The sequence below is a fragment of the Sebastes umbrosus genome, chromosome 4 (assembly GCF_015220745.1).
Source record: "Sebastes umbrosus isolate fSebUmb1 chromosome 4, fSebUmb1.pri, whole genome shotgun sequence".
NCBI lineage: Eukaryota > Metazoa > Chordata > Actinopteri > Perciformes > Sebastidae > Sebastes > Sebastes umbrosus.
In genome coordinates, this window is record NC_051272.1 from 10,598,990 (window position 1) to 10,625,907 (window position 26,918).

General features: G+C 39.3%; 1 protein-coding gene across 1 annotated transcript; it reads left to right on the forward strand.

Annotated features, from left to right (window-relative positions):
* The first annotated feature begins 19,696 nt into the window (after nucleotides 1-19,696).
* Nucleotides 19,697-24,431, forward strand: myod1 (myogenic differentiation 1). Its single transcript, XM_037766415.1, has 3 exons — nucleotides 19,697-20,464; nucleotides 22,253-22,331; nucleotides 23,110-24,431. Exons 1-3 carry the CDS (start codon nucleotides 19,868-19,870, stop codon nucleotides 23,328-23,330), a joined length of 897 nt encoding a protein of 298 aa, XP_037622343.1. The 5' UTR covers nucleotides 19,697-19,867; the 3' UTR covers nucleotides 23,331-24,431.
* Nucleotides 24,432-26,918: the final 2,487 nt, after the last annotated feature.

Genomic DNA, 26,918 nt, shown 5'->3' on the forward strand with positions numbered 1-26,918 from the left:
TATATAAAGTCATTAGAGCTCCACCTTTACCAGCTGCAACATTAAAGTGATGAACACATAAATGCATCAATAATAATACATCATCATTTATTAGTTGATTTGTATTTTCTATTAATCTAAATCTGCAAAAAGTTATCACATAGATGTAGTACAGTAAAATAGAACAATATGTTCCTCTGAGATGTAGCGGAGTAGAAGTATAAAGTATCAGAAAATGGGAATACTCTAGTAAAGTACAAGTATCTGAACTTGTACTTCAGTACAGTACTTGAGTATTTAGTTTCTTTTATCTCCTCCCAAATATATTCAGTCTTTATTTTCAGATAGTGTTGTTTTCCTTATGCTGCTGGTTTATTTGCTGTTAACAGCAGTTTGTGTCTCCACTTGTGAACCTCGGGATGTAGAATTCATCACGGTGCTGAAACCTGATCGCTGTTCGTTCCTGGGGGCCTCCCTCGTCCTCAGCGCTCAGCGTTTATAGCCAGCGTGCTACGGTTACAGCTCTGAGGGCGAGGCTAGACGGCTCTTTACTGCAGCCAACAGCATTCCTCTGCTTTCGTCACAGCCACGTTCTATGCTGATGCTGCTCTACGCTGCTGTTGCTCTACGCTGCTGTTGCTCTACGCTGCTGTTGCTCTATGCTGCTGTTGCTCTATGCTGCTGTTGCTCCAAGTTGCTACTCTACGCTCCATACTGCTGCAGCTTCACGCTGCTGCTGTTGCTGCTGCAGCTTAGCGCTGCAGCTCCACACTACTGCTGCTGCTGCTTCACACTGCTGCTACTGCTCCACGCTGCTGCTACTGTTGCTGCTCTATGCTGCTGCTCCACGCTGCTGCTGCTGCTGCTTCATGTTGCTGCTGCTGCTGCAGCTCCACGCTGCTGCTCCACGCTGCTGCTACTGCTGCTGCTCCACACTGCAGCTCCACGCTGCTGCTACTGCTGCTGTTGCTGCTCTATGCTGCTGCTTCACGCTGCTGCTGCTGCTTCATGTTGCTGCTGCTGCTGCAGCTCCACGCTGCTGCTGCTGCTCCACGCTGCTGCTACTGCTGCTGCTCCACGCTGCAGCTCCACGCTGCTGCTACTGCTGCTGTTGCTGCTCTATGCTGCTGCTTCATGCTGCTGCTGCTGCTGCTCCACGCTGCTGCTGCTGCTCCACGCTGCTGCTGCTGCTGCAGCTCCACGCTGCTGCCCCACGCTGCTGCTTCATGTTGCTGCTGCTGCTGCTGCTGCAGCTCCATGCTGCTGCTGCTGCTTCATGTTGCTGCTGCAGCTCCATGCTGTTGCTGCAGTTCCACGCTGCTGCTGCCCCACGCTGCTGCTGCCCCATGCTGCTACTTCATGTTGCTGCTGCTGCTGCTGCTGCTTCATGTTGCTGCTGCTGCTTCATGTTGCTGCCGCTGCTGCTGCTGCTGCTGCAGCTCCATGCTGCTGTTGCTTCATGTTGCTGCTTCATGTTCCTGCAGCTCCTGCTCCAGGCTCCTGCTGCTCCACGCTGACAGAGGAAACACAAGAAGAAGAAGGATGCAGGAAGCTGGAAGATGTTGGGAGCTGGATCAGATTCGGGTTCAGTTTCCATGACGGAGGGAATTCTTCAACCGTGTAAAAGATTATAAACAGCTCTGCTGACTCGTATGTTCAGAGAGGAACACATCGGTCTGCAGATGATCACGTTTTACATGTTACAGCCTTAAATTAACCCTGCTGATCTGTCAGTACTACCAGTGCTGCAAAGAACATTTACTCATGTACTATACTTAAGTACAGTTTTGAGGTACTTCGACTTTACTTGAGTATTTCCACTATATGCAACTTTATACTTCTACTTACGAGGGTGTATTAGGGCCATTTAGGTAAAACAAAACAAAACAAAAAAATATTATAAAGCTGGGGGAGGGGGTAATATTCTGAGATTGCTCTACACTGCTGTTGCTCCATGCTGCTGCTCTACGCTCTACACCGTGCAGCTCCATGCTGCTGCTGCTCTGAGATTAAATAAAAATAAAACATATTTATGAGAAAAAAAACTCATCAATTTACAAGAAAAAAACGAAGAAATTCTCTGAGATTAAAGTCGTAAATTTACAAGAAAATAGTTCACAAATTTACAAGAAAAAAAACTCACATATTTATGAGAAAAAAACTCAACATTTCTGAGATTAAAGTCACAAATCTCAGAGTAATATACTCTAATATGCTAGTGATAATATTCCTCTCTGTGAGGAAGAGAGCACTAATTATTGTACCTTATATCTATGTATTTATAATCTAAAAAAGTTACTTTGGTTTGTGTCACATAATAATATAAAACACATAATGTAAAAAGATTTAGACAAACTAAAAGCTACAGTACACACTCAGAGAGCAGAATACATCCTTTCAAAAATAAAAGCAAACACTGAGAGATGAAGAAATTAATTTTCTGGCAGGAGTATTGAATCATGGTGGGCACTTTGACACTTGCTTTGGATGGAAATGACCAACATGACGTGTCAAACAGGAATCTGTGTGGGAGGTTTGGAGGTGTGATGAGTCCTGATTGCAGCTATTCAGAGGCAGTTAGACAGTTTGACTGCTGTCAGCAGAGGAAACGCTGCTCTCCACAGCCCTTATTTTCTACATTCTCTCACAAATTAAAAAGAAAAACCAGAGAAACATGATGAAGACAGATGCTTTCTTACCAATAACAGACAGGGAGACACTTTCTCCAGGTTTTATCCTTTCCTTTAATTAATGAACAGTTCTTACACCCTGATCACTGGTATGACGTTTAAATCCCCCGCCATATTTCACAGCATTTGTACTCAGTTTAACTTGATATCCAAGTTACATGTTACTATGGTTACCTGCAGTTTAATACACATTTATCTCTGTTGACTGGAGTTTATGGTTGAGGTGTCATCCAATCAGAAACACTGATTTAATAATATAGAAACGTTGGACAATCCACACAAAAAACTATACATTTATTCTGTATTTAATCTGTCCATGCATATTTATATGCAACCCACTTACACTGATCTCTACCATTAACCTGTTTATTTCATGATGCATACTGGTAAACTGATTGTATATATTGCACATATTTTGGGATTTGCACCTTACTGTTATCGTTATCTTACACTTTATATTTGCACTCACACACTTTGTATTGCAACTGCAATCCTCCTTCTCCTTCTCCTCCGTCACCATTTGATGAGCTGTGCGTTGACAGTCGGACGAAACATTCCTGAAGTGGTTACAATTTTAGGGCACGAACACATAAGATGATCATATGTGCCACAGCTACTTCAGACATAATGGAGAGCATATAGGGTCATATTTAGATTGAGTAGCTGGGGTTACATGTCGTCTGTCAATAATCTTATAGTGGGTTTCATAGGATTTATTAGAACTGTGCTATCGGGAAAACACCTCTTCATTTGAGAACATTTTGAAGCGTTTTAAAGTAGATTTCTACTCCAGATTCACAGCCTTCATCCTCAAACATTTCTGGTGAAGTTTGGTGGACACAACGTTTTTTCTAACCACTTCAGGAATGTTTCGTCCAACTGTCAACGCTCAGCTCATCAAATGGTGACGGAGGAGGAGGAAGAGGCGTTGATGCTCGACAGATACTTCACCATTTGTACAGAACAAGAATGTAACAAAGTGTGTGAGGACCACCAGAGGACGGGACACCTCTGAGCCATCGTTAGGACCTGACGTCCAGAGGATGGCCCAGAATCAGTGTCTGTGTTTGGGTTGTTCTCAGCTGCTGGTCCTGTCAGAACCCCCCTCCACCATCCTCCACCCTCCACCCTCAGCTGGACGTCTGAGAGGACGCAGGAATCAAACGGATGTAAACACTGAGCTGCTGTGATCTTAGCTGAGGTCTGCTGATCTCCTGCAGGGCCGAGCAGGACGGGGGACAACCAGTCTACAGGGACCACACCAGACCAGACCAGTCACCTCAACCCTGTCTCCTAAATATTACCTTTTACCAATTAATAATAATCATAATAATCTTTATTGTCCACAAATGTGGAAATTTGCCTCCGGCTTCACAGGTTGGTTAAAATTTAACCAATTTAACCAAAATTGATTTAACTGTTAAATCACATCATAGTAAATCACAGTAAATGCAATAAATAGCACAACATGCACAATACAGACAACAATAATGGACATGGTCCCAGTTAAGTTATTGCATTTTGTATGAAAGACTTTTTGTAAATGTTCTTGGTTGCTATGGCGGATCTAAAGCGTCTTCCCGACATCTTCAGTTTTATAAATTCTTTAAAAAGAAGATGAACGCGATCAGATCGCAATCTGTCCGGGTTTTTGTTTAGCTCTTTCCCAATAATTTTACTGGCCATGTTTGTGATTCTTGAGTCGAATTTTGTTCTTAGTCCCCAGGTGCCCGTGTACATATGTGGATTATGATCACAGAAATCAAGTCAAGTCAATTATATTCATATAGCTCAATATCACAAATCACAAATTTGCCTCAGGGGTCTTTATAATGTGTACAACATACGACAACCTCTGTCCTTAGACCCTCGCTTCGAATAAAGAAAAAACACTCCCAGAAAAACCTCAGGAAAAGCAGCAGAGGAGGGATGCCTCTCTCTGGAGAGTGCACAGAATAACCAATGTAATAAAATTACAGTATAGACTAGGGGTCGAGGTGTTTTTCAGGGCCGATACTGATTATTAAGGAGACAGATAACCGATATTTTGAACTGATACACATTTGCAGTAAAAATTAAAATCTTGGTATCAAAAATGAGAATAACACAAACTCCAACACATGAAATGCCTTAAAGCATATGTTAAATTAAAAGAGAACTTTTCAACATTATCTTAAAACAAAAAGTGCAGGAAACTCCCAGCTTCTTATAAAGTTAACCCAAAATGTTAATAAATAAATAAACAATATCTCCCTGAAGTTTTATAAAGTGTCAAAATAAATAAAACTAGCAAAACTTCAATTTAAAGAGTCTCAATTAGTCGTCCCAGTTCAGCAGCACCAGAGTGGAGAATTTATTTTATCGGCAATTGGTTAAAAAAATTCCAAATATCGGCTCCGATAATCAGTCAGGCTGATAATCGGTCGATCCCTAGTGTAGACAATCAGGATGACAGAACTATAGATAGTAAACATCTAGGAGAAAATGGAACCAGGAGGACGTCGAGCAGCTTCAGGTGTCACCAAACAGACAGAACCCGAGTCACATGACCTCCTCTCCACCACCACTATCATATAAACTGCATCAAACACATAATGTGTGAAAAGAAACTTGACCGCCAGCTGAACGGTGAACGAGGATGATGATGATGATGATGATGTTTTAACATGTGAAGAGCAGCAGCAGCGTGTTGACTCAGACTGAGGAGGCTCCTCAGGTTAAAGGGTGACGGACCACACAGAGAGGCCACACACACACACACACACACACACACACACACACACACATACACACACCCACACCCACGCACACACACACACACACACACACACACACACGCGCACACACGCACACACACACACACACACACACACTCAGTGTAATGTGAGTCTCATTAGTCTGTGAGGGATCAGATCTGCTCATCACAACATTAACTGCTGTGTAACAGACAACCAGCAAAGTGTGTTTACTGCTACCTGACTGTTAAACACAACTACACAAACACACACACCATTGGCAGAGCATTTTGGCAAATTTTTCTTGGGCGCTACCCACATAATCAGCTGTGCTGCTCATCCCACAAATGCATTGTGAAGGTAAATAAACAGGCTTTCCAACGATGTAAAATACAATGCCAATTAGCATTGTAACAACAGAGAAATAATCGACCAAACACAAGTTTCCGAACTTTTTTTCCAAGTTTATATATATATATATATATATATATATATATATATATACAAATATAAATTATTGTTGTTTATTATTTCCCAGTTTCCTCTGTACTTGATGTAAAACATATTAAGATATATGCCTGATAAAAAGCGTCATGGCACCACCCCTCACCTAAAACAAGTATTATATTGCTCGGAGTTCATATGAGAAAACAGCTTTACTCACTTACACACATGACAAAACCAACAACAAAATTCTACTATAATCATATGTGGAGAACAATACATGATTATACATCAGGTCACCAGCTCCTCCCAGTCACAAACTGAACTGGGATGAGACCAGTGTTCCTCTGTGGTTGACGGGTAACACCATCAGATCCTCCTGCATTAGTGCAGCAGATATGAGAGGCGTGTTGATACATTATCTGTTCTGGGCACAGAGAGGTGTGACGACGGTGATCATGATATCTGGGTCATCCTCACTATTCCCACAACGTGGAGAAACAGGAGACGTTAATCTGTACGAGGCTGAACATCAACACAGCTGTCAAACACAACCTGTCAAACACGACCTGCTCGCTGCACAAAAACTACATTCACTCACATTCATTAAACCATTAACTTCCATTAAAACACCCTCACGAAAATGTAGTATACTTCAAGTTTATTTTATCAAGTAAACTGAAGTAAAGTTCAAGTATATTTCCCAAGTATTCTTTATGTAGTAAGTGTACTAATATCAGTGTACTAGTAGTATACTTTTAAGTGTACTACCTATATACTTCTTGGGACAAAATTTTTATTCTACACATGTCAAAACCTGACGCCTATATTACCCACAATGCAACTGGACCTGCTGACAGTTCAGTGGGAGATTCAGGTTTGTTATGTTAGTTAGTAGTTAATGTAGTTTGGAGCCTCTAGCAAAGAGTTTAGAAGCAAAGAGACGAAACTCTGGTGCTTTTTTGACAAGATGGCGCTGCGGTAGCGCTGCCGCCATTTTGGACTGAAAGCGCCAATGAGTCATGGATGTATAAAGAAATGTCTTTAAATCAGAGGATCTTTTCACTGGCGTCTGGTAGTCGCTTTCAGTCCAAAATGGCAGAAGCATAGCTCTGTTGCTGGACGCTGATGTTGCAATGGAACGAACAATTGACTTTCACTTCTTAGTAATATACGTTCTTTGCCTCCAGTCTGCAGCAGAGATGAGCAGTTAAAGAGGTCTCACGTCTTTCTAACTATACACCTCCAGATTATTTTCATTTTCTAACTTGTAGTCTTCAACTGATGCCGACTCAAGTGACATCACTTGAGGACATTTATCAGACTTCACACAGCGGCTCCCTCTGGAGACACTAAAGACTTTATACTACTATTAAAACATGTGCAGTAGAACTCCACAACACCTGGAAACACACACCGACGTGTTCCCCTTCTTATCTAACCCATTTCTTTACACGTCACAGGTGTAGTACAAGTATCAGTAATCCAATCTAATAATACTAATACTATTAATATCAGTATCTTCCTTTGAGTATTAAAGCCTGAAAAACAAATGTTAAGCTTGATTTTCCTCCACCACGGTGGTCTGATTACCCACAGACACCAAACGTCTCACATGTGTAAAGAATGTGTTTCTGCCGTCGCTGGAAATAGTGGTGTTTTTACCTCCCCCTCCTCTGAGCGTCATCATTCATCATTGTTTAATTTCTGCCACATAACACTGCGGCATCCATTTACCCTCCATCCCTCACTGGACCACGCTGCGCTATATTTGTCTCTTTAATGAGGATGGTGGCATTCCAGAGGCTTTCTGGGTAATCACAGAGTCTGGCACTAAGAGGCATCCGGGGGGTGGGGGGGTTCTCACCGGGCATCAGCGCCAAACTGGGATTTACTTTCCTCCCATTTCAGAGGGCAACAACATCCTTCAAACGGGCCCAGTTTGTTTGGTCCGATGAAGTTTACAACGAGAATAAAAAGCGTGAGCGGCGCTGTGACGGGGTTAGGGTTCCCGTAACGAGGCAGACTCTGGTGTCGGGTACCGGCTGTGAAACGGGGCACCGCTGCAGGCTCGGGTGTCCCGGCTCTGATCAGTAATTGTATTTACCTTGTCTCTGTCTTCCCTCCATTAAGGGCGGTAATGAGGCGAGTTGTGAGCTGAGGAGTTCTCCGCTGATGACGGTCCGGAGGATTCTTAATAGACAGCTGTTGGTGTGGCCTAAAGAGAAGAACTTCTGATCTGTTTGACAGCTGTGACCTGCTGCAGACCGGGCCAACGCCGGGCCAACGCCGGGCCAACGCCGGCCCAACACCGGACCAACGTCGGCCCAACGCCGGGCCAACGCCGGCCCAACGCCGGCCCAATCATTGACCATGTCACACATCTGAGTTGAGACATAAAACAGACTTGAATCCAGAAGGGTAAATTGTCCTTGTAAGATGTTATTTTGAGTTTAAAAGAACAAGCGTAGCATCAAGAAGAATTCGTTAACGTTACAGAACGTTGCTGGAACATATTTTAATTATGAGCAATTAGCATGATGGGCGCAATATGAGACAACAAGGCCTCACCACGTTTCCTTCACAGGAGCAAGATACACAGACTTTATAGTTGTTTAGCCACTTTTTGTGGTAATTTTGTGTCTCTTTGTTGTCGTTTTGTGTCTCTTTTAAGTGACTTTATGTATCATTGTAGTTGTTTTTTGTCTCTTCTTATTCATTTTGAGTCTCTTTGTGGTTGTTTTGTGTCTTTTTGTCATCATTAGGCATCTCTTTGTGGTTTCTCTTTATAGTCATTTTGTGTGTCTTTGTGGTTGTTTTGCCCCTTTTCATAGTCGTTTAGTGTCTTTGAAGTAATTTTGTGACTCTTTAGTCATTTTGAGTCTCTTTGTAGTTGTTTTGCATCTCTTTCTGGTTGTTTTTTGTCTTTTTGAAGTTGTTATGCATCTCTCTGTGTTTTTGTGTCTTTTTGTAGTCATTTTTGTGTCTCTTTGTAGTTACTTTGTTTCTCTTTGTAGTCGTTTTTAGTCTCTTTGTTGTTGTTTTGTGTCTCTTTGTAGTCATTGTGAGTCTCCGCTCTGATAAAGACTATTTCTCCGGCTCTTTTGTATTAGCAAACAGCAGGAATGTAGGAAACATTCTCATGAGAAAACGTTGCTTTCACCATAAAAGTGCATAAAAAGTGTCTCTCTGGGAAATTTAGACAAAGACATGTCATAAAATTCACTATCATAATATTTATGCGATACTCATTATCATCCCGCAAACTGCATGAAACGGAAGAACTACATTTTAACGCAGCAGAATATTTGACACTTCACATGGACCAGATAAAACATTGTGCTCACATCATTCAGATGAGATTTTAAGATGCTGAAATCACAAAAAACATGTTAGTTCATTTCTTTCTGTGTTAATATGATACAACACAGCACAAGACAAGCTGTTATAGAATCCAAACAGCAGTAAAATGTTTACAATTCTTCAATATTCAGCTCTAAAAGTCTGACTTGATATTCAATTGACAAAAATCTGTTCAGGAAGATGTGAGTATAAATGATGAACACTCATGACTGGATGAACTCATTCATAAAACGTAGTGAGTATCAGATCCTGAGCAGCGTCTTTGTTTCAGGCGTCAGACGATCTGTTTTTGTTCTGTTTAGTGCACCAGCTGTTCTGTCTGAAGCATGGGACGTATTTATAAACCGGGTCATGTGATGAGAGACAGGAATTCAAAACGAGAGGCGGCGGTCCTGAACGGCGTTCTCTGGAAGAAACACCAGCTTCGTTTTCTCTTCTCTGTCTGTGGAAAGAAGTTGCTGGAGCCCTTAGAGTCGGATTTTGATTTATAAACTGAATTTAGCCTGAGGATCAGACTGAATCATCATTTCCTTTCACTTCATTGTTCAGTCTGACATCATGCTCTGGAGAGAGGGTTATTCTGCTCTATGCAGATGAATGAATGGTGGTCACTGGTGATGTTTATTATGTCCATCTTTTTGACACTTGCGACAGTGTCCAGAGGATTCTGGCTTTGACATAAATGACGTCATTATTAATATATTATACTATATAATATATTATTTATATAATATATGACGCATCTCTCTGGGGTTTTGTCTCTTTGTAGTAATTTTGTGTCTCTTTATGGTTGTTTTGCCCCTTTTCATAGTCGTTGAGTGTCTTTGTGGTCTATTTGCATCCCTTTGTAATTGTAGAAGGGTAATCTCAAGCGATTGAAGGGGAGAAGGGAAACACCAAATAAACCCTACCCTCACTAAGATATTTAGATGAGTGGACTTGGATAGTAAACTAAAACACCACTGTCGAGCAGCTGACTAGAGGATGAACTCTCTGGAAAACAGAGTGAAGAGGACTAAAGAAAAAGACACTGGCAGCAATGCCAAGTCCAAACTAAGAAGCAAGGCCACACAGACCGGCCCCTCTCTAACAGACTAGAAGAGCAAGTCATGCAGGTAGGTTCATGTGGTAAATTCTGCCAATACACACACCTCTACACAGCTAGAACAAGAGCATGAAGCTCTCACTACCTCTCACTGTGAGAGTCAGCAGCATCTGACCACTGGAAACCAGACATAGATATAGACTTCACACACCTGATCCTCATCATAGACAATCAGCTCCTACAGCTGCTCCTCCTCCTCACAGATAATCGACCTAACCGGCCCAGTGAGTGGAAAGTGCTCCTCACACTTATACATGAATCTGAGGAAGAACCGGAAGTTAACACATCACCAATACACATCACCATTACTACTTCAATCAGTGCATGTTTGAATGCAGGCTGTCTTAAAAAGTGTACAGTTTTCTACTTTTACCTTTACTTTCTATGTAATGTTACTTTTGACAACGATGTCTATGAGTTCAGGAAGAACCTGAGCAGTTCTCAGCTGCCTAACTTGGTGAAACAAGTCATCAACTAATGACGACTCTCTCTGACCAATCACTGTAGTGTTTTAACTTCACCTTCTAGTATCAGCTCGCTTGGAACCTCAACCGAGGTGGTACAAAACAAATTACCAGGTACCTGATACTATCCACAACTTATGCACATTCCTTTTATTTTAAAACAGATAAAATGTAAAAAAAATAATTTACAATTTACAATTTTTTTTTTTTTACATTTTAATTGTAATTTTTGTTCTATTATACGTTTCTTGACTGCTGCAGTACTTGCTTTTATATATTTTTTTAATTTTCTCTTACTTTGTTTGTTTTTATGCACCAAAACACCAAGACAAATTCCTTGTATGTGAAAACCTATAAACCCGATGGACCAAATGCTCAAAATATTGACAAAAAATATATATTTCCGTGAGTATTTAGACAGTAGAGAGAGAAAGAGAGGGGTGGAGGTTGATATTGAGCTGGATTCAGCTCCTGGTCGTACTGGTTCAGAGAGGTTCGTTCAATCTGAACTCTCTTCAGTCCACAAACACAACAAACCACACAACTGTCTGCAGAGCAGTAAATCTGCTGCTGCGAGGTGATCCAGCTCAGTGTGTGCGTGTGTGTGTGTGTGTGTGTGTGTGTGTGTGTGTGTGTGTGTGTGTGTGTGTGTGTGTGCGTGTGTGCAAAGTAATCTGCCACCAGTGCAGGACAAAGCAGTGGTTGTAGTGTTGGTGGTTTACAGCAGGCAGCAGGTGTGAAGGTTGACACCTCTCCTGTCAGTCTGCACAGTTTAACTTTATTAACTGCTTTATGTGCGTGTGTGTGTGTGTGTGTGTGTGTGTGTGTGTATGTGTGTGTGTGTGAGTGTCCGGCTTCATATACAGTATACTGTATTTATGTGTCTTGTCTCGGTATGATCTTGTGTTTATCTGTATTTGTCTCTTTGCTGCTCTGTTAAGTTTTTTATGACAAACCTTATTTCTTTAAAAATAATTCAACAAATTTCTAAAATCCACTTTAAAATGCTTCATAATCTTTTAATATTTGGATGATTATCAGTCTGAATGTCCCTCAGCTTGTTTTCAGTGTTTTGTTTTGACATTGTACCTTTGATTTTTGGATTTTTTCTGTTTGGTTGTAATGATTTGAATTACTGTAATGATGTAAATCATGTTTATAGACTGCACAATGTTACATAATAATTATCTGAAGGTATCTGTATCCACTAAAGTGTGACTCTATGAAGTTGTATATGTACAGAGTCCAGCTGGACGTCAATAACAACAACAACAACACAGTGTCTGAGTGGAGCTCCGACTGTGTGTTGACAGCTGCAACGTCCCACAGTAGCATTGGGGGGTTGTAACGGACCTCCACAGGGTCAAGAATCAAAGTGTCTCATCATCTGAAGCTCGGCTGTAGCTCCACATACAAACATTAAACCTTATTAATATGTGATCAGCCTATATTTACTCAGATCATTTACATTATTATAATGTTTAACACATCGTCTGAATCTCATATAATTAAACTGAGAAGAGACCAGAGTCCAGTTTAACAGATCACATAGTGATGTAGATCCTGTGGTCCAGTGTGTCAGCGATCAGCTGATCTTCAGTAGTGGTCTCTGCTGGTCCAGAGTCGACCCCCCTGGTTCTTCCTCCTCTCCTGTTGCAGGATGAGTGACGGGAGGGGCTGGCTGCTCCCCGGGGGGTCAGCTGGTCCAAGAGGGAAGAAAGACCGGAGCACCCCCAGGGTCAACAGGACCCTGCACCCTTGACACAACCCCCCCCCAGACCCTTCCCAAGACCCTCAGACAGCTCAGTAATCACTTGGCTGGACCTCGCTGTCACAGATTACAGGCTCACTGCAGGAGGTCAGTGCTCGTTGATAAGGTGGGTGTACTACGAGGTAGATTGGTAGGTTACCGAGGAGGAAGTGGGTATCCTCTCCTATATGTTCCAATGGCTCTTTGGCTGATAGGTGGGTACACTATAAACCTCCAGAAAAGAGGTTGGTATACCCCGTATACCCGCGTATACCCTCCACTACACCACTGAGGTCGGTCAGCTTCCACCAGGTGTTACTACACAGCAGGAGGCCCGACGGAGACCCGACAGAGGCCCGACAGAGGCCCGACAGAGACCCTAAATAGGGTCGACGGAGACCCGACAGAGGCCCAACAGAGACCCGACAAAAACTCGAAATAGGTCTGACGGAGACCCGACAGAGGCCTGACAGAGGCCTGAAATATGTCTGACTGAACAGATAGAGGCCCGAATGAGGCCCGACAGAGACACGACGGAGACCCAACTGAGGCCCAACAGAGATCCGACAAAAACTCGAAATAGGTCTGACGGAGACCCGACCGAGGCCCGACAGAGGCTCAACAGAGACCAGACAGAGGCCCGAATGAGGCTCGTCAGAGGTCCGATGCTGCAATGCTTCAATACGTAACGGATAATGTACAGCGAGCCGGTCATTGTTGCGAAATAAACCCCAACAGGGCGATGCAGGACCCCGACGCGAAACGGCTATTTACTGAGGTCAGAACTGCATCCATAGCAACGGTCTGCTATAAAGAAATAACAAACCGAAGAATGCCATGATTGACCAATGAGGATCGAGTAATGACCAAAGTCGTTTAAATATAACATACATCAACTACTCTTAGAAAATGAGTAGAGGTTGTGTAGTTGTGTCTTTCAGATGTCTATGAGTTGTTGTCAGTTTCACTAAAGAGACATTTCAGCCTCTAAACTTCTCACATGGTTTAATTTCAATTCATTGTTGGAGCCACAGAGAGGAAAAATGATCAATATTTCACAAAGAAAATAACAGATAAGAGAAAACTGCAGAAATAAATTTAAGTTATAAGTTACAAGTTATATCACATTACAAAACTACTTTGTAACAAGTCCTGCATTCAAAAATGTAAAGTAAAAGTACGCAGGTATTTTCAGCAAAATGTACTCGTTATGTATCAAAAGTACATTCAGGATTATACTGAAAGTACTTTTGTTTTTACTGTGGACTTTAGATCATTTTAACTACTTTATATACTGTAAACAATCTACAATAATGCATCATATCTTTTAAGATAAACATGTTTTCTGTGTAAAATCTCATGCAATGTATAAAGTACAATATTTCCATATAGTCGAGGTATAAGTAAGTATAAGAATGTCAAAACTGTGCAGTACTTGAGTAAATGTACTTAGTTACTGTCAGTCAGCGGTCAGAGGTCAGGGTCAACAGCGTTTGTTGCCCAAAGGCCCCTCAGCAGGGTGGGGGAGGGTGGTTGAACCCTCGTGGGGCCTTCAGATGATCCCGTATGAAGACGTGATTTGTGGATCCATTTTGAAACTAAATTTACGATCTGAACTTTATCTGAGAGACAGAGGAGCTTCAGTCTGTAACAGCGTTCTCGTTTTACGCCTCGCGTTCCTCCCAAAACCTCCCATCACCAGGATTTATCTCTCCTCCTGCCCCATCCTTCATTTTCTCAGAGCAGGTGTCTTCTCTATCTGCTGCTTTTTTTTCTCCGAATGGCAGAGATCTCATTTTGTAACGAAGCTCTTCATCGAGGCGTTGGCGATAGGACGGGTGCAGGGGGGTTCAGATACCACGAGGCTGGAGAAGGAGGCAGGGCAGGTTAAAACCCTGGAGACCTGGCCCCCGATGCTGGCCTAAAGCCCGTCAGGGTGTACATTTCCCCCCCTGAGTTCCGGAAAATTGGCGAGATTAATGCTGCGGCAGAGGGACAGTGGCGTTGATGGCGTTTCCAGATGGCGGAGCGGCAGTGGCGTTGGCGCGTCGCAGCGTGGCCTCCGACCGCCGGCTCGGGTTTATGAGTCGTGTAAAATCGTTTCAGGACTGAGGCCCCGGGCCCAGTCAGCAGCAGTTTGGGACACCTTGTTATCCGTCTCTCAAAGTGGCGTGCACCTCAACGAGTCAACGCCATCACAGTCCTTCGCTGCTTCAGTTTTATCTGGATTCACTTCATGCTGCATTTTATTCTATTAAACTAAAGTTTGGCCCCTGAATCAGATGTTACACTTCGTTCAAAGCCAGAGATCTTTAGTTGCTGTTTTTCCTCTGGTCATTTAGGTCGGTCGATTCAAAAATAATCAGGAGTGTGTGAACTGTGTGATTTGGGTGAAGTGGAAAATGAAATTTAATGATGATTTAATGTTTTAAGAGAGTTAATGTTCCATTAAAAGGCTCAACTAAACCCTGAAATATTCTGGTGTTCAGATGAACAAAAACGGCTGTTTAATTCTGACGTGTTTAATTGAGCTAACTTTGTGTCAAAAGCCTGGAAAAGAAGGCAAGATTGATTAGGGCTGCCTTCTCTTAGTCGATTAGTTGACTAATCGGCCATTTTGGTCTTAGTCGACTAAGATTTCTTTAGTGAGTTAGTTGTTTTTTATGCTTTTTTCAAACTGAATGACCAAGAAACTTATGAGCACATCTCTGGTAAACACAAGATTTAAAGTGGTGCTTTTGTGTAATTTTTTGTGGAGAAACTCAGTTTTTCAGATCTGTGGATTAAAGGTACAGTGTATAGGATTTAGTGGCATCTAGTGGTGAAGTTGCAGATTTTGAACAACTAAATACCCCACCCCCTCACCACTTCCTTTCCAAGCATGTCGGAGAACGAAAAACGAAACATGGCGGAGCAACATGGAGGACGAGTTTCAGGCGAGTTTGTTCATAGCGGTGTTTCTCAAAGTGGAGTCCAGGGACCCCCAGGGGTCCATGGTGTCCACAAAATAATTAGCTACAAATTATAAATTGTGCTGTATCATTAAAAAGCACATATCTACAGGTGGGGACCATTTGTGACAATAGAACAAGCATACATCACAGCAAGCTGCGTGACCAACATGTGGTCCGTTATGTCGAGACAAAAATATCATATAGTCTGAACCCCGCATTAGAGGGTGTTCGGACCAGAAAGGAACCATGGTTGTATAATAAGACCAGGATACGGCACCGCCGCTCAGCCTTGCTTCCGATTTCTTTTCCAGTGGCCAGTCGTGGTATTGCAGTGAAAAATCTCCCTGAGGCTCAAAAAGCATTTTCCCCCATAGACCACCATTATAAAACAGACGTTTGTAAAACTGCTGACAGGACACCTCGAACTGGAAACAAGGTCCATTATGAATAACATCTGTGACGTCATCACGATGTAAAGTCTACGGGCCGAGCAGGAGAAACACTACTGCACATGTTCAGTGGGCCGCATAACCTGGAAGTGAACCGTGAAGCTAGAAACTTTTTTGGCGTATGCGCCAGTCGAGCAATTCTCATTGGAATGAATGGGCACCATCTTGGGGTCCGGTATCCAGTTCTTGTTATACATCCATGAAAGGAACACATCGAGATCCATTCACGCATCCCTGCTAAACAGGTGGAGCTGGAAGCTTGGCGACGTAGTGACAATTGGTGCCTTCAAATGAAACTGGTGAGCTTGTGTTTACAACATGGGAAGTCCTGTACACCATGATGTGTTATATGAAATTGTTTATTTGTTTATTTGCAGATACTCACTGCTGATTTCTGTTTAATAGTGATTCTCTAAGTTTGGGTTTGTTCTGCACTATTTAGTTAAAGGTCCCATATAATAAAAAAGTGAGATTTTCATGTTTTTTTTATTATAAAGCAGGCTTAAGTCCTATATAAATACCGGGAAAGTATCGAAACACTCAATCCACAGGGAAATACACACAGCCCGTATTCAGAAACTCTGCATTTGAAACAAGTTGTCAGGATTTCTGTCCATTCATGATGTCACGAATATTCAATATTTAGACCCTTGACACAATTTTAAACATAAACATTCTAAATGTGTCCCAGTTTATTTCCTGGTTGCAGTGGATGTGAATCTCATCAGCTGACAGGAAGTAAACATGGACCCAAGCTGTTGCCTAGCAACGCAATTCCGTCAAAATGCGTTAAAACGGAGCGTTTCAGACAGAGGGTAAATACTGGCATATTCAGGCTGACAGTATGAGGAAAATAAAGTTTTTTTTTAACATTACAGCATGTAAACATGTTCTAGTAGAAACACAAAATACAAGTATGAACCTGAAAATGAGCACGATATGGGACCTTTAAAGTTAGAAATGTCAGATACGGATTTATAGCATTTGTAGGCCACAACTGATTTTTATACAATAATGGGATGTTTGTTTTAGATGCCCTGCATGTCAGAAAAATCTGAAAGTTGTGCAGAAATATGGTTTAATCTTTTGAAAATAAAGTTAGAAAAACAGTTTTTGGCGCAATCATTTTCATGTTTGAAAAATAATATTTAGGAGATAATCAGTGAATTTAAAGAATCATTCTGCATTTATTGAACCATATAAATTACAGGTAAATGTACATATACAGCATAATTTCAGACTTTGACTTCCAGATGGAATATTTGTGTTGTGTTTAGAAACATTACACTCGTACAAACACACCTTTATTAGCAGCTAAACGCATTAACAACCTGTATTTAGTTGTTGTCAGGGTCCTGAGGGTTAGGGTCCTGTATTAAAAGAGCTGTCAATCATTTTTTGGAGTGATAGTGATAATCTGTTGAGTAGAGGGGTTTGAATATTTCCTCAAACACTTGAAGCATCCACAGCTTCTGACCATCTGTCACATTTAGAGGTTGATGGGTAGTTAGTTGAGTTATCAGTGTTGGTGCTGCAGGATCTGAGCTCTGCAGCGCCCTCCAGCTGCAACACATCTGTACTGCAGCGATCTGAACCTGCTGCAGGTTTTATTCTGATCAATAATCTGCATTTTAATGTTTCTGGATGGAGTCGGAGCAGTGATGGCAGCCGGGAGGAGAGCTGCAGGCAGAGAGGAGGAGGAGGAGGAGGTCAGTGAATCTCTCCTCTAAAAATAAACTCAATGACATTTAACTTGATAACACACTTTCATGCAGTAATTACACTTTAAGAAATGGTGTTCAGCTCAGTAGAGACAGGAAATATGAGTCCTGTATGAAGTCCTTTCTGCTCATTTTGGATGTCTCGATTAGTTTTACTTCCATGAAAATGAAAAAAAAATAAAATATTGTCAATATTTTTTGGTTTTCAGTTGTTTTTTTCTTTCAAAATTACAAAAGCAGCCAGTAGTAACGATGTCAAAAGGTCAGCTGATTTAGGATCTGTATGACAGTAATGTTACATTTAAATTTAATTTCTCTCTGAATATGACCAACTTTTAATTTTGAATTAGTTTTGCCCAAATTTTGCTACTTTTATTATAAAAGTGATGAAATTTGGGCAAAAAATAATAAAATATTTCATTTATAATATGTTTTGCACAAAGTTTGTTTCTTTTATTATCAAAATAATGGAATTTGGATAAACAAAAAATATAATATTAAATTTATAATATGTTTTTGCCCCATGTTTGTTACTTTTATTATCAAAATAATGGAATTTGGGTCAAATTAAAAGTTTGTCGTATTCAGAAAAAAAAATAATTTTGAGGTTACTGTCATACAGACACTGCTGAAATGAAATTTAACGAGACTCAAATTTCCTTTATTTATTTATCTACTTTTTTCTGCTTTGATTTAGAAAATTCCTCTTAAAAAAGTTATACTCTTTTTACTACTTTCTTTGCTTTAAATACGTCTAGATGTAAATAAATGATAATTTTTGTTTTCTTACACATCAGATTGGCTTTTATTTTAACTGTATTTTAACATTTGTTTATTGTTTGTTTCCATTTAACTCATTCTTTTACTTTCTTTAATTTATTTTTCATTCAGTATGTCTATACATTAGTTTAAGCATCATAATCACATTTTGAATGTCTCTTTTATTTTATTCTCTTTTCAGAGCAGTACCATCACTCCATGTTGCAAGAGAAAGTCCATTTTATTTAAATACCGCATTTATTTACAAATAAACTTGTGTGCTTTACATTAAAATGTATTTGTCCACAAGTAACATAATAAATAACAGAAAAACTAAAAATCCAATATTCTATTCTATGATTTAAATATTATTATAAAAGGTAGTATTATAGTGGCTTTTATTTTAACTGCATTTTAACATTTATTTATCGTTTTTTTCCCATTTAATTCATTCTTTTACTTTCTTTTATTTATTTTTCATTCAGTGTGTCTATACATTAGTTTAGGCCTCATAATTACAATTTGAATGTCGCTTTTATTTTAATTCTCTTTTTCAAAGCAGTCTATGTTGCAAGAGAAAGTACATTATATTTAAATACCACATTTATTTACAAATAAACTTGTGTGCTTTACATTTAAATGTATTTCTCCACAAGTAACATGTACAGAAGAACATATTAAATAAGAGAAAAACTAAAAATCCAGCCACCAGTCTAAAATATTCTATGATTATTATAATTAAAGGTAGTATTATATATTACAGTGTTTATTATTAGCTTAGGCCTCATAATTACATTTTGAATGTCTCTTTTATTTTATTCACTTTTTCAAAGCAGTCCCATCACATCATGTTGCAAGAGAAAGTCAAATAAATAAAAAATGTACAAATAAACTTGTGTGCTTTACATTAAAATGTATTAGTCCACAAGTAACATGTACAGAAGAACATAATAAATAACAGAAAAAATCCAGCCACCAGTCTAAAATATTCTATGATATTATTATTAAAGGTGGTATTATAGTATTATATATTCTAGTGTTTATTAGATTTCTCCTCCCTCATGGTGTGTACTTGCCCCCTGCTGTGAGCAGCAGTATATTCCCCTGCTGTTACTGCTCTGTTAGAGGTAATTGTACACTAATTACCGTGAAGTTGTAAACCCCTCCTGCTGCCTGCTGATTGGTCAGAGCCCAGTAGACGTCATGGTCCTGACCTCGCCCCCCTGAGGGTGTCCCAGGTATAAGATGGTCCAGGTCAACAGCTGAGAGGACAGAACAGTGACTGGACTCTACATTCCCTCTGAAAACCCTGAGACCGGTTCACATCCTCTCCTCCGGTCCTGGTCTGAAGACTCTCCTGTCTGTGTGTCTGTCTCTTGGATTGTGTGTTTTGGGTCTGAACCAGTGCACCATTGAACCAGTGAACCATTGAAGCATTGCACCAGTGCACCATCATGGAGCTGTCGGATATCTCTTTCCCCATCCCTGCTGCAGATGATTTCTATGACGACCCCTGCTTCAACACCAGCGACATGCACTTCTTCGAGGACCTGGACCCGCGGCTGGTCCACGTGGGCCTCCTGAAGCCGGACTCCTCCTCCTCTTCACCCTCGCCCTCCTCCCCTTCCTCATCCTCCTCTTCCTCGTCCCACCTCCTCCATCACCACCACCATGCCGAGGCGGAGGACGACGAGCACGTCCGCGCCCCCAGTGGACACCACCAGGCGGGCCGCTGTCTGCTCTGGGCCTGCAAAGCCTGCAAGAGGAAGACCACCAACGCGGACCGGAGGAAGGCGGCCACGATGCGGGAGCGAAGGCGGCTCAGTAAGGTCAACGACGCATTCGAGACTCTGAAGAGATGCACGTCGGCCAACCCCAACCAGAGGCTGCCCAAAGTGGAGATCCTGCGCAACGCCATCAGCTACATCGAGTCTCTGCAGGCGCTGCTGCGAGGAGGCGGCGGACAGGACGATGGCTTCTACCCGGTGATGGAGCACTACAGCGGGGACTCGGACGCATCCAGCCCGCGGTCCAACTGCTCCGACGGCATGGTGAGTTCAGGGACCGACAGAGGGGCGTAGAGAGGAGGCTGTCTGAGCGCTCTGGATGCGTTCTGGAATGTCTCCAGTGCGTCTTTACGCACGGACAAGTTTTGCCTATAGGTTACTTTGAATGAATGAAAGACTTTATTTCGAACATGAAATAAATAAAAACAGATACAAAATAATAACAAACAAAACAAGAGTAATACTGTCCGAAAGGGAGTAAACGTATATTTCCCTACCCCTTTCTCACTTCTCCTCTAATAACTCATATATCATAGAATGGTAATATAATATAATATATAAACTATCCCAGATTTATTTACATCCCAAATTAAATTCAATTAGGCTGCTAATTAGAATATTTCACCTTGGTAAGGCAGGGCAAGGCAGCTTTATTTGTAGAGCACATTTCAGCAACAGGGCTAATTCAAAATGCTTTTATATAAACATTCAAGAACATTGAGACAAAGTGCAAAAGAACATTAAGACATAATTAAAACAGTTATAAAAACATTAAAGATTAGAAGATAAAAACAAGCTAAAAAAAGGATTGAAGCTAAAATAGAGTAACAACACACAAGAGTAAAAGCTCTAGTTGCAGTATAAGATAATTATCTGGTTTAATAAAAGGCAGCAGCAAACAGGAAAGTTTTAAGTTTTGATTTAAAAGAACTCAGAGTTGGAGTTGGTCCTGCAGGTTTCTGGGAGCTTGTTTGCACCAAATATTTGGTGCATAAAAACTGAACGCTGCTTCTGCATGTTTAGTTCTGACTCTGGGGACACTAAGCAGACCTGATCCAGATGAACCTGAGAGGTCTGGATGGTTCATAACATAGCAGAAGATCAGAAATGTATTTTGGCCTTAAACCATTTAGTGCTTTGTAAACCAGCAGCAGTATTTTACACGGACACGTTTTGCCTATAGGTTACTTTGATTGTGATTAACTTTACGTTTTTATTTCTTAGTCGTTGTTATCTTGGATTTATTCGTTAAAGTGCACTGATTAAATTTACATTTAATAGGTTTGAATCAAATGTTTTTCTGCCTTTTATTTTGTGTCAACATTTCGTGTAATCTCACTGGTTTTGTGCCAAAAACAATTTCACAGAGAGAAGGGGCTAAAAGCGGCCTGAACTATACTTCAATGTAACTTTGTAATTTATTGTCAGAAGGAAAAGAAAAAAAAGACAACTAGTTTAAATGTTTTTTCCTCAGTGAATCTAGATTTGTAGCAAATCTTCTAGTTTTTAGTGGAAACTGAAGATTTATTTTTTCGTTGGATCTCATTCATTCTGTCCTCTAAACACTGAGACGATTTATTAAAATCGTTTTTAAATGTAAAAATATCTAATGCACTATTGATGTTAACGAATGCATCGAAACAAATTCACCTTATAATTTCGGATTCACAACAGGTACTATTACTGTTAGTTTTTAATTATTTGATATGATTTTATTCAAACATTTCAGGAAAATTGTCAAAAAAAAGAAAAAAAAAGGAAAAAAAGGAAGATATCACGACGATAACTGATATATTTTGTAGTATTCCTGTCGGTCAGTAGTGTGTTGTGACTTTATTTATAATACGAATTTGACTTTTTCTAAATTATTTTCTGACCTTTCAACTCATTATCCACTTCTCTTTTGGACTGAGTGCTGCAACATTTGGGCTTCAGGTTTCTCTAATAAGATTATAAAATTGTGAATTTCTGTTACTGATTTCACAAGTACAATAATGCAGACATTTTAGTGGATCTAATTTCTTAATTAATTTCTTGTTTTTCTTTCTGCAGACGGATTTCAATGGCCCTACCTGTCAGTCAAACAGAAGAAGGAGTTATGACAGCTCTTACTTCTCCGAGACTCCAAACGGTAAGAAACATGAAAGAACATATAATACTATATTATAGCATAATATTTATGATACAATAATATTACCAGCTAACAGGCCAATTAGGCTGCTAATTCAAATAATTCACCCCTGGTAGTAAAACAAAGACAAACAGAAGAAGCAATAAAAACAGCAGCCTGAAGAGGCCAATAACCATAAAATAAAATGTTCCTTTAAACTGTCAGTAATAAAGGAGCAGCTCTTGTATTAAAAAACTAAATGTTAAGTAGCCTAATGCATGTTTGTTGTTTTAGTGGCAAATCATATTGTAGAAATTCAAATATTTTATTGAAAATATAATGAGAACAATCTCATTAGTTTAATCCACATTTAATTCATGTTAAATAATTTAAACTCTTACTTTATTTAACATGAATACTGGGCAACATTCACCAAACTTCTGGCACATATCTTAAACCAGTTTTTAAATATGATTATATTTTTATCTACAGTAAATCTATAGTTTTGTCAATAGAAATCAAACAGCATAATAATAATACAGCATAAAATACTCTGTTAGCAGGAAGATAATGATAAAAACTGAGCTTTTTGTTATACTTTCATGATTAAAGTCACTTAAAATTAAACTAATGTAACAGTTGAACCAAAGGACGGATAAAATGTTCAGTTATCCACGAAGGAGTAGATCATGTTCTTTTATTTTGTCAGGATAATTTGGTCGTTAAACATTAAAGATGAAAGAAAACATTAAGCTTCATACAGAACAGTAATTAAACTGTGATGTTTTGTGTGCTGCAGGCGGTCTGAAGAGTAACCGGAGCTCAGTGGTCTCCAGTCTGGACTGTCTGTCCAGCATCGTGGAGCGGATCTCCACCGACAACAGCAGCCTGCTGCCGGCCGCCGACGGCCCCGGACCCTCGCCACCGGCCCCCGCTGGCGAGGCAGCTGCACCCGGGCCCGTCCAGATCCCCTCCCCGACCGCCAGCCAGGACCCCAACCTGATCTATCAAGTCCTATAGACCTTCACACCCGGGACTTTACCATCCTGTCACACCGTCCAGTCATACAACAAACACACACAGTGGAAATATATTTTTCACTAACTTTAATTTAATTTAAAAGATGAACTGAGTCTTCACAACCTGTTTGCATCAAGTTTTATAATTTAGAAACGTATCCGTTCACACCTGTTTTTATTTTCTTAAGCTGAGATGTATGGAAGCTCATTACTGCCAGGAAAACAAAAATAACTGAGTGTGAAAAATCATTTGATACAAGTTCGTCAAATTAAAAAAAATTCTTAAGGCCCACTTACTAATCTTACACAGTCTTCATCAGTGTTCATCAGAGTTTGATATTTTATATCAGATTTTATAGTTTTTATAGTTACTGAGCAAACTCCACGAGCTGATGAAGATCGTGATATATGGTCAAAAGATCTGGAAATGGGCCTCGAGTTAACAACAACAAAAAGGTTATTTCTAAATATTAATTCAGTCTTAATTCAACAGCTGTTAGATAAGGAATACAAATTAACTGTGTGTCAGTGATAAATAATAATTGTTATAAATAATAATTATAAGATAAAGTCAGAATTTTTACTCCTTATAAAATGTTTTACAATATAATTTGTTGATCTGGTAAAAGGTAAAACGTGGGAATATAAAGAATAATAATGAAAGTTAGAAAGTGGCCATGTTGATTTTTATCATTCCAAAGTTTCCATACATTAGATTTATTTTCCTGGCAGGAATGATCTTCCATAATTCCGCATATTTGACCTCCATATTCTCTTTCCTGCTGATAAAATAAGTACATTTTACATTTAGACAAAACCACTTGAATGCTGGGAAATGTAGTTTGTTTAAACAGGTTTACTGATGAATACAAATCAGTTCAGTTCTTGCTGTATTTTTATTTTATTTTAAGTTATGAGTTAAATATTTTAAAGGCTCAGTTTGAGCCATTCAGATGGATTTTTCTTCCTTTCTGTGTAAAAGTCTATTTGATGAAGGACGGAGGCCAAAAAACAAAAAAAACATACATTCCTCCACTTTTGTCCATCTGAACTCGTAAAAAGCCCCAGCTGTTCATTTCCCTCAGGAAAGAAAAAAACCCAACAATAATCCTGTGATATTTTACAAAGATGTCAAACAAAAACGGCAGATTTCTGTAGAGAAACTGCAGGAATAAATAAGTGTGGGAGTTCAGACCTCCTTCCTGTCAAAGTCAAACTAAAACACATTTATTTCATTTGTCGTTTTCATTCACTGCAGCGGAGGACCATTTTTCTGTTTCTGTACATATTATGTAAATAAGAGCTGATTTGTTCCAACTGAACGTATTAATTATGTATTTAATGTTTCTGTCTGTATGTGCTTTTGTTTGTTGTGAAAATGTTAAACTTTATATTTATACATCTGAAAACTGAGTGACAGTCTAATAAATGAACCTGCTTATTTATACAAAAAACACGACTCTGCTTTTTAATTTCCTTGAAATGTTTTATTTTATGATAAACTATTTAGGCCTCAAATTGAACATTTACATTTTTTATTAAGGGTAAAAAAACAACCGCACATTTGGAAATGTAGTTTATTTTAGTTGAACATACGATATGTCATACATTTAATATTTTTGCACAAAAAAAGCATATAAACATTTATTTTATCTTAGTTGAACATAATATATTCAATACTTTTTGTAACTTTATCAATATTTAATTATTAACTGCAGCTATGAATGTTTTAAAACAACATTTCTTTTTACATTTTAAAAATTAAAAAATTAATTATATTTTCGTACCAGCCTTTTCAAAACAACATTGCTTGTAATGAACATTTATAATTCAATTTAAATATATATTTTTTGGTAATGGTTTAATATTTCACTTTTAAAAACAGCTGCACAAATTAAATGTATTATTTGAGTTTTCTATCTGTGTCACCAGAAAGATTTTTTAATTCAGAGTGAAATGGTAAATTTTAATATTATGAATATAATAATCATTACAAAAACACAATCAGCTTTTGGATACTAATTTCCCCAAAAAAACAGGATATTTAAATATAAAATAGATTTTAGTTTAACATAAGATATTTAATAATTGTAGGCTTGAAAACATTTAATTAAGGGCAGCTACTAATTTCTTTAAACCTCAAAAATACTGATCTTGAATTGCTTTTAATTTTATTTTCATACCTGCCTTTTCAGCTTTTAGATATTTTTCTCAATAAACATTGTATGTAACAGTCTGATTTCTATTAAACAAGCTGCTGAATATGAACAGAAGATTCAGCCTTTAAACCTGTTGGCTCAAAGAGCTGCAGCGCCATCGTTCGGTCGCACAGAAGAACTGCAGGTGTTTCTGAACTGCATCTATGAAACTTTAATACTTAAGTTTCATATTTTATTGACATTTGTGCTGTCAATTGATTAAATTAGTTCGTGATTAATCACAAGTTAATCACACATTTTTTATTTGTTCAAAATGTATCTTAAAGGGAGATTTGTCAAGTATTTAATACTCTTATCAACATGGGAGTGGACAAATATGTTGCTTTATGCAAATGTATGTATATATTTCTTATTGGAAATCAATTAACAACGCAAAACAATGACAAATATTGTCCAGAAACCCTCACAGGTACTGCATTTAGCATAAGAAATATGCTCAAATCATAACATGGCAAACTGCAGCCCAACAGGCAACAACAGCTGTCAGTGTGTCAGTGTGCTGACTTGACTATGACTTGCCCCAAACTGCATGTGATTATCATAAAGTGGGCATGTCTGTAAAGGGGAGACTCGTGGGTACCCAGAGAACCCATTTTCATACCCCAGCCTTCTTTATAAAATGTCTCTTTTCTAAATCAGGTCCCAACTTCAATCATCACAGTCACCAAACTGATGTGAAAACCAGATCAGATGTTTCTAACACACTTTATAGACTTGTACCTGCACACAGGTGTTCACAATCAACAACCACACACCTGTTTCCTGTTCTCTCAATCAGGTGGTGAGGAATCACAGTGAGAATCATTGGATTCAAGCCTCTAAAAAATACATCAAATAAAGAATAATGATGATATTTTATTAATCCATGAAGTGAGTTTTATGACCAAGAACTAATCAATTTTTTGTTACATTTTTGTTACAATTACAGTTACTGTTTCCAGAAATGTATTTTTCCGAAACACTTGCTGCTTTCTTAGGGACCCTAACGCAGTGTTTGTACATTTTAAAACCGAAAATACTATAAAGCCCTAAAATCTTTACTTTAGCACCCCTTTTTATCCTAATTCAGTCACTGCACCGAATTATTTATTGATTAAATAATATAAGAAACAGACCATACTGTTGAGAGTATTTGATAAAATAACAAATAAATTGGACAACATTTTTTTCTCCATGTACTAAATTAACTATTAGTAAAGAGGCCTTTCTACCAGCTAAAAACATAAAACACCATTCAGACAGTCTCAGAGCAGTTCGTTAAATGGTCACGAAATTTAATTTATTTGATTCGTGTACATAGACACGAATTTCCTTTTTTTTCGTGACACTCCGCAAGACTTCCAACAATTTATTTTTCGTGTGTTCTCCTA

Coding starts and splice junctions, on each gene's coding strand:
- myod1 (XM_037766415.1), top strand. CDS start 19,868: ATGGAGCTGTCGGATATCTCTTTCCCCATCCCTGCTGCAGATGATTTC. Junction 20,465..22,252: donor CCAACTGCTCCGACGGCATG/GTGAGTTCAGGG, acceptor TTCTTTCTGCAG/ACGGATTTCAATGGCCCTAC. Junction 22,332..23,109: donor CTTCTCCGAGACTCCAAACG/GTAAGAAACATG, acceptor TGTGTGCTGCAG/GCGGTCTGAAGAGTAACCGG.